Source organism: Neolamprologus multifasciatus, chromosome 15 (genome assembly GCF_963576455.1).
Source record: "Neolamprologus multifasciatus chromosome 15, fNeoMul1.2, whole genome shotgun sequence".
Lineage (NCBI taxonomy): Eukaryota > Metazoa > Chordata > Actinopteri > Cichliformes > Cichlidae > Neolamprologus > Neolamprologus multifasciatus.
In genome coordinates this window covers 34,527,930-34,535,539 of record NC_140453.1, presented here as the reverse complement: position 1 = coordinate 34,535,539, position 7,610 = coordinate 34,527,930, and the positions used below count along the sequence as shown (strand labels likewise).

The window sequence follows — 7,610 nt, the reverse complement described above, 5'->3', positions numbered from 1 at the left end:
CTAAACGTCTGCTTTTACTGAGCTCCTCACATTTGAAGATGATCAATTTGGTTGGCAGCAACTGGCTCTGCTATCTCTTAATTCCTGTGAAAGCATTAGTACTTAGTGGTCTAATTTTTGTTAAATAAATACTGACACAGTCTAATATTTCCCCTGAGGCTGTATAATTCAGGATAACTGGCTGTTAAATCTTAGGCCCAAATACTTAAAATAACATCCAAAACACGTCTGACATTTAACAAAGGTGATATTTTATTAATTTCAGATTCAAAATAAAAGTATTCACACTAACATATATTGAGTAAATAGGCAAGAACAGATCTTCACCCTTCAAAATAAACAGTTGCATTGCCCCACTGCCACATCACTGATGTGGTGGCCATTGGGGAAACATCCCACTTGTGAAAAAACGTGATCATTGATAGAAAAAAGAAGAAGGAATAAGCACACATTAATAGAGCAGACTGCAAAACTCTGAACTGACAGTGGTGCGAGAAGCAGTACTTGTCCAAGTACTGGTAGTAGTTGGACAAGTACTGGTAGTAGTTAGCTGTTGAGCTGGAGGTTCCCTGTTGTTGGTACTCAAATAAGCTAAACAGCAGAAGTGTTACGAAAGTGTAACGACAAACAAGAGGGCGGCGGACGCCCCGGCGTCAGAAATGAACCTCTCAACCAAGAATGTCTTGTTTGTATCTAACGCAAGCACGGCGTTCATATCAATCGAGGTCGGCTGCAGTTCACTTCAAACGCCGGCGCCCGTTCTCGTGTCCTCTTCCTGCCAAACTGTAACTTGAGCCCTCACCGGGTTAAATGCATCAAACTGGAGGTAGAGGTAGATTTTCCTGAGAGGTTGTAAGAGACAAGAGACAGAGTCCTGTTTCTGTTCTGAGGATACACGTGAAGCTCTCTCACTTGCTCTCTCTCACACACACACACACACACACACACATGCGCGCACACACACACACACACACACACACACACACACACACATACACACACACACACACACACACACACCACATGCTTCCCTATAATAATCACATTACCATTATAATTATCATCACTGTATTCATAAATCTGCTCTATAAGTAATCTCTGTGTCTCCGTTGCTACAGCATGTCCAAAACAAGGAAAAAAAGAAGCAGGGAAATAGCCAAAAAAACAAAAAACAATTAAAAAAAAAATTATATATCCATAGCCCTAAAAGCCATTTTCAGAAATAATCTACTTAATGAGTCTTAGTAATACATGTTAATTCATACAATTGTCACAGCAGAAGGCATCTTGTTATTTTATCATCATCATCATCATCATCATCATCTTCCCTATCCACAGTCCCCCTGATTGAGGTAAGGTGAGTGGTGTGGTGAAGTCCAGTCAAAAGTCCTCAAGCCCCACATGCGCCTTAACCCGTAAATGTTCTAGCAAAGTGTCCATGTCGGCAGCAGGTGGGAGCAGGAGTCACGCTCCAAGCAAGACCCTCAGGACCATGTTAAGGTTTTCAAGCAGTTATTTCAACTACAGCTCTGGTTGGGATCAAAAACAGCTGAGATTCAGACACTTAAAAGTTACGAATGAGACAGAGAGCGAGCGAGCCGATCGCGATAGACTCTGTGGGTTTGTGCTGATATTAACATACTTTTATCAAAATTGGACTCCAAGACAGGCAAAATAGACGAGTTATGTTGCTGTTCAAGTCTGTACAACAGTGTCAAACGAAGCAGGCTTCTGAAAACAGTCCAGGGCCATTAAAGACAAATAAAATCATAAAAAAGCCAAAAATGTTGCGCAGGCATTGTCTAATCTAATGATGGAAAATCTGCAGGCTATAGGAGTCAAACTTCCTACAATACAATAAAAAACAAAAACTCCAGCCTGAACAAAAATCTGGTTTTCACAACTCTACAGGCTACAGAGTTAAGACTGATGCAGTTTTCTTAGCTACACTGTGCCTTAAAATATCAGAGATGAACTACCTCTGACCACAGGATCCTACACGATTGCACTGATACAGGCCAGACTGCATTCTCCCTGTCTGAACCACTTCCCTGTTTGATTGCCTTGCTGAGCTACTGATTCTAAAAGCCTGTGAAGTTTGGTTTTAGTGTTCCGTGATGTGAATGCTGATTCTGAAGCTTTTACATCCCCCACAAACATTAAACTCTGGAAACACCACAAGGAAGTAAAGAAAGGAAAAGAAAGTAAATGGAATAGTTGAAGCCTTCATATCCTTCCATGTTTTTTTCCCCCCATACAGGAAACTTTGACTGATCGTGCGCTGTAACAAAAACCTTCCACTGAGGGGAGCTCTTGCCAAAGAGCTGCCTCTAAAACGGTCATCGTTAAAGGTGAGAATTGCATTTTCAGCTGATTGTCTGTGGTCACTAAAATCTCTTTTAAAATCCTTATGAACCAGCACCACCATCACTTGAGTGGGGTTTTTTGGCCTGAGCGCAGCCTCCAGCAGGATTCTCCCAGGTGTGGCCCTGCAGGAGAAATCTGCCAAAGCTTTTAGTCCTTGAGGTAGAAACGGGGTTCGATTGTGGTTGAAGGGATGTCGACAGTGTTTGGAGGTATACAGCGTTGTCTTTACGTCTCATGATTGTTGCTACCGCGCATGTTAAGAACATGTTCCTTGAAAATGCTGCCGTCCACAGAGAGAGCGAGTACAGTCGAGTGGCGGTACCTTTGTTGTTCACGTGCAAATATCACACACAAGCAGTCGATAGTTATACGATAAACATGGATTCACCGAAGGGGGGGCAGGTGCTTTAAAAGCTGCCTTGGGGGCCAAAAGGTCACAGGGTCAAATGTGAAAAAGCAGTGTTGATCCTTTAGATTGGGATTGATTGAATTTAGCTTCTCTCCAGCCATCCTCCCCCAACATGCTTCCAGCCGCAGTACGTCTCTATTTGATTGTCAGCCATTACCGGCAACTGTGACACCTGCTACTCCTGATACAAAGAAAAACAGCCCTCATATTCACTCATACTGCAGATACAAGGAAGGAGGAATACGTGAGGGCTGTCATTTTCCAATTTTTTGTTTTGTTTTGGTTAGGGCCTACGCAGTACTCCAACATACCAACCCATTACTGTAAGGGCATGAAAAAAAGACAGATGACGTTCATGGAGCTGAGCCTTTGAATCTCACATTCACAAAGTGTTTACTGTGTTTCTAAGAAATGCACTTATCAAACATTTAAATCAGCTGTACGCCTGAGTTAATGAAGAGCAACACATTCTACACGTAGACACTCTCTGAGCCTGACGGCGTCCTAACACATCAGCCTCATGTCTGACTGCGCACTCTCAGTCACTTTTTCAGAAAGGTGTCCTGCACGTGCTCATGGAGAATTCGCCAAACGGCTGAATGTTTTATCGTCGCGTCTCAGCAACCGTGCGTTCGGTTTACGCCGTCTGTGCGGAACGGCCTCCTCGAGCCCCCGTGTGAGAACCAGGAGCAGCTACTGCTTGATGTTGCACCATGCACCAAACGCAGACACACACACTCGCAACTCTAAATGTTCAAAAGTGTGGTTTAACCTCATCATAGTTGACATTGGCAATCGATGCCACAAATGCAACACTTCTTGCATGTGTCTGGCAATTATTGCAAGGTTAGTGTGGCTGTCGCTGCCTCAGCCATGGGCTCATCTTTGAGAAGGAGGAGGAACTTTACGGTAAACAGATAAAGCCGGCAATGTTTTGTATTCCGCATCTAAAAGGCGCTTAAGCGTTTTGTGGAGAGAAACGAATTTAGTTATTCGATTTGCAAATCAAATGGTTTCTGAAGTCTCGAGCAGGGTTTTACATAAACCTGAAGTCTGCCTTTGCTTTCCTGTGCCTGAGGATGGACAGTTCAATCATTTGTGGACATTGCACTGAAATTCAAGAACGCCACTGTGATGACTGTGAGGTCCGTTACAAAAAACATAAAAGTAATGACCAGTTGCTCTGTAGCAGCTGGTGGTAATTTCCCACCGAGAAGTGAGTCCAGAATCAAAGCCACGACAGCCATCTGGTGATATTTGACTTGAACAGTAAAAACTGATTAAACTGAGGTACCGCGCGCTCTCTGGTCAGCTCATGCTGTGTTAAGGTCTCTGAACAGAACTCACGTACAAAGCCTGATTTACTTCCAACGTCAGTAGGAATGAGGCTGCTTTGTGAAGTGGGGTGACTGTGTGTGTGTGTGTGTCGGGGCTATGGGGAACAATCTTTAAGAGTTAACAGTTCAGAGAGGTAACAGGTTAAAGTTCAAAAAGCTGAATTGATTGACTGACTTCAAAAAGCACGGACACAAATGACACAGATTCTCCTCTGTGTTTTGTAAAGCTAACAGAGTTTGTACAAAGACGCGAGGCCGCGAGCAAACGCCGCAGCTGCGATCGCCTCTCAGCCATCGCAGGATCCCGGACAGGTTGCAAGCTAGCCTTAATGAGACCCTGTTCGTCTCAAGGCGCGGGATAAGAAGCACTTGGATCAGAAGACGCACAAATTCATCAAAAACACAAAGCTGAAAACGCTAAAATAAAAATAAAAAGCATCTGAAATCTATAATACAAAGCCAAAAAAGAAAACACAACACAATGTCACATACGAGCTGAAAAAAAGCACTCGTCCGAAGCCCAGATAAGCATCTCCTGACACCTGATTGTCCATTTGAGCAGCTCTGCAATAATAAAGATTCAGTATGCGCTCGACTCCTGCGAACCTAAGATGGGAAATCACTTCATATCTCATTAAGGGGGCTTTTTATCTACAAATACATGCATGCATCTTTTCTTTTTTTGAAAGACAATCACTCCACTAAAGGCCAAGTTAGAAAGAAGCTAAAGCAGATTTCAACACGTGGAAAAGCAGTGCTCTGTCAAGTGGGATATTTGTTTAAGAGCGAGAAACACCTGAGAACATTCACCTAAAACCTGTGTCTTCCACATAAATCTGAACCCTAAACAGGAAAAGGAACACTTGGTGTGGACAGCACTGAGAAAGTCCATCCTGTGATGAGGTGCAGGGAGGTGGAAAAAAACTAAACAAAAAGAAACAACTTAACTTTACCGCCTGTACAAACTGACCTTACTCTTACAAAAACAGCCATTTTTAAAACTCTACCAGCATAATGGAGAGAGAGAGAAAAAAAGGTAAAAGGTGTATTTAACAAGCCTCGTGTCAACAAACGGGAGTGGATTTTCTAGCTAAATTAGCCGAGCGTCACAGGAAGAACAACTATGCCCGCCTCCAATACGTGCTCCTTTGCATTAGTCTGAGTCGGGACGCCGACGTCACTCTGTCTATTCACAGGAGAATCTGTGATGTAATGCATACGTCCCCACACGACAGGAGCACAGACCTGCGCTGTTATCTCACACAGACACTCAAAACGGCTGCCGTGTGTATAAGGTTTTACCCAAAATGAGGTCACAATGGTACAATTTATATATATTTATATATATTTATATATGCCCTGAAGAAACAACACTTATCCTTAAAGTTATTCTGATTAAAAATAGATGATATTCTTTTTTTTTGTATAGAATTCTTAATATAGATTTTTTTTCCTGCAGTGAAAAGATTGTTAAAGATTTAAATGATAAAAAAAAAACAATAAAGAGAATAAAATAATGACAATAATGACAATGAAAAATTAAAATAAAATCTCTCCCCTGAAGGATAAAACATCATTGTCAGTCAGTAGCTGTGTTTGTGTGTGTAAACAATGCTTTCCTAGTTTTTATCTTCTCTTTTGTTCTCCAAATAATCTGTACATTGATGCAGAAATAAATAATTCACAGGCTGCGCATATGTCTTTGTTTAGCATATACTGGCTCTCAGTTGGGAGATTTTGCTTTTTCAAGATCATTTTGGCGATGAAGAACAAAAGAGTTTGTGAGAGGAAACCTGAGATAGTGTACTTCAAGTGAACAGAGTTCCAGTTTGTGTCTTTCTGTATGGTTTATGGTTCTTCTCTTTTCTTTTCTTTTCTTTTCTATTTTTGGCATTGGTGAGATAGAAAATGAGGTTGCTTTTTGGCTTCACTTAGCGTGGTAAATAAAAAAAAAATGAATGAAGGAAAGGCTGGGAGTTTGTTAAGACAATGAGTTGCTGGAGTTTGAGGTAGGTGTGTTCTGCAGCTGCTGCTGCTGCTGCTGCGGAGCGACGCGACTGCTGGGAGCCTTGTTGGTGACGGACGATGCAGATGCACCAGACGAGGCTGACCCTGGTGCTGCCTGAGCAAAAAGAACGCCTGGACAGAAAACGACAAGAGGGAAAACAAAAAGGAGTCAGAGTACAAAACATCTGTCAAATGCTTTGAATTACAGTCTGTATATACTGATCTGCAACTTGGCGACCACTTTTTGCTAGGAAAAAAACTGCCTTTCCTGACCAACTGGCGAGTGGTTGCTCGAGGGGGAGGTGCTTCAACAAAAACCTCCTTGCAACTGCTATGGTTGCATGCAGTTTGTATGGAAGAAGCTGACTTGTCTGCAGACACAGGTGCCAACTGCTCACCTGTTAGTAGTCAAACGGTGAAAAGTGAACATTCACTTTCAAAGAAAAACTTGTGCCATTTGAAACGTGTTGTTTAAGCTGCACCAGAAGAGATTTGCTCTTCACGAATCAATCTGAAGCTGACGGCTGGTCACTAACAACATTCAGGCTCTAGTTACCTAGGTAACCCTCTATTCTATTTACTACCGGACTGTTTGGCTATCAACGCTTGATAGATACTTCAATCACATTGCCAACTTTGTCTTCGTCCCGTTTTTATTCTCTTAACGCAATTCAATGCCTCTGGTTACTGAGAATCACTTCATGTGTGAACACAGCTTCAGGTACAAATATTTAGTTTCGTTTTTAGTTTCAAGGCAAACATGCTCAGTTTCCCATTTGAGTCACACTGACGTTTCACTGCAGCTCTGCAAATAGTCAGTGAGAATGTGCAGACAAGCCGGCACCTGCCATTTAAACTACAGGAGACAGCAGCGTTCTGCTAGTGACTAAAGCAGTCCCAAAGAGCTGTTTGGTGCACAACTGTACACCTATTTCTGACCAATTTCACCTAACGACATTAAGCAATCTCCAACAGCCAGATTATCCAAGGGGTCTAGGCCCACGAGACTGAGGTCTTACCAAACTTGGTAATCTTTCTCCAACAACGACACTCTACGATGTTAGTGCACGACTCTGCTTTGCCACAAAACAGGAATACTCTGCTCTGTGTAACATCTCTTACAGCTATAATCATTTCTCCATTTCTTCACAAATCAAATAAGCAACGAAACAACATATGAAACAGAAACAAAAGAGGTGCTGATAGGAACATTCGGAGGAAGAAAGGGGGCGGGTCTCTATACCAATCTGATGCTTCTCCAGATCTGTAAGTCAGCCAAGTGTCTTAGTGGAAATACTTAACTTTTCATGACTAACTGCGAAGCAGGGAGCTCATATCTGACATTTTGTTGTGTCACTTTAAGTTACAGAGGAGCTGCTCACCAGTGTATACCACTCCATTGAGCTCCACGGACATGCTGATGCTCCCTGTGCCGTTGGTGGTGAGGTTCAGAGCTGAGTCTTGTCTGCCATCTGGAAGAAAGCAGTTTT

At 42.5% G+C, this 7,610-nt stretch overlaps 1 protein-coding gene across 1 annotated transcript in view; it reads right to left on the bottom strand.

Moving 5' to 3' along the window:
• Positions 1 to 229: 229 nt before the first annotated feature.
• Positions 230 to 7,610, bottom strand: part of arid3a (AT-rich interactive domain 3A) — a 44,685-nt gene continuing 37,304 nt past the window's right edge. Inside the window, exons 8-9 of the mRNA XM_085132240.1 lie at positions 7,503 to 7,592; positions 230 to 6,252 (exon numbers count right to left, since the gene is read on the bottom strand). Coding sequence (XP_084988366.1) covers positions 6,095 to 6,252; positions 7,503 to 7,592 — 248 coding nt within the window. The 3' untranslated portion in view covers positions 230 to 6,094. The remainder of the gene's footprint in view (positions 6,253 to 7,502; positions 7,593 to 7,610) is intronic.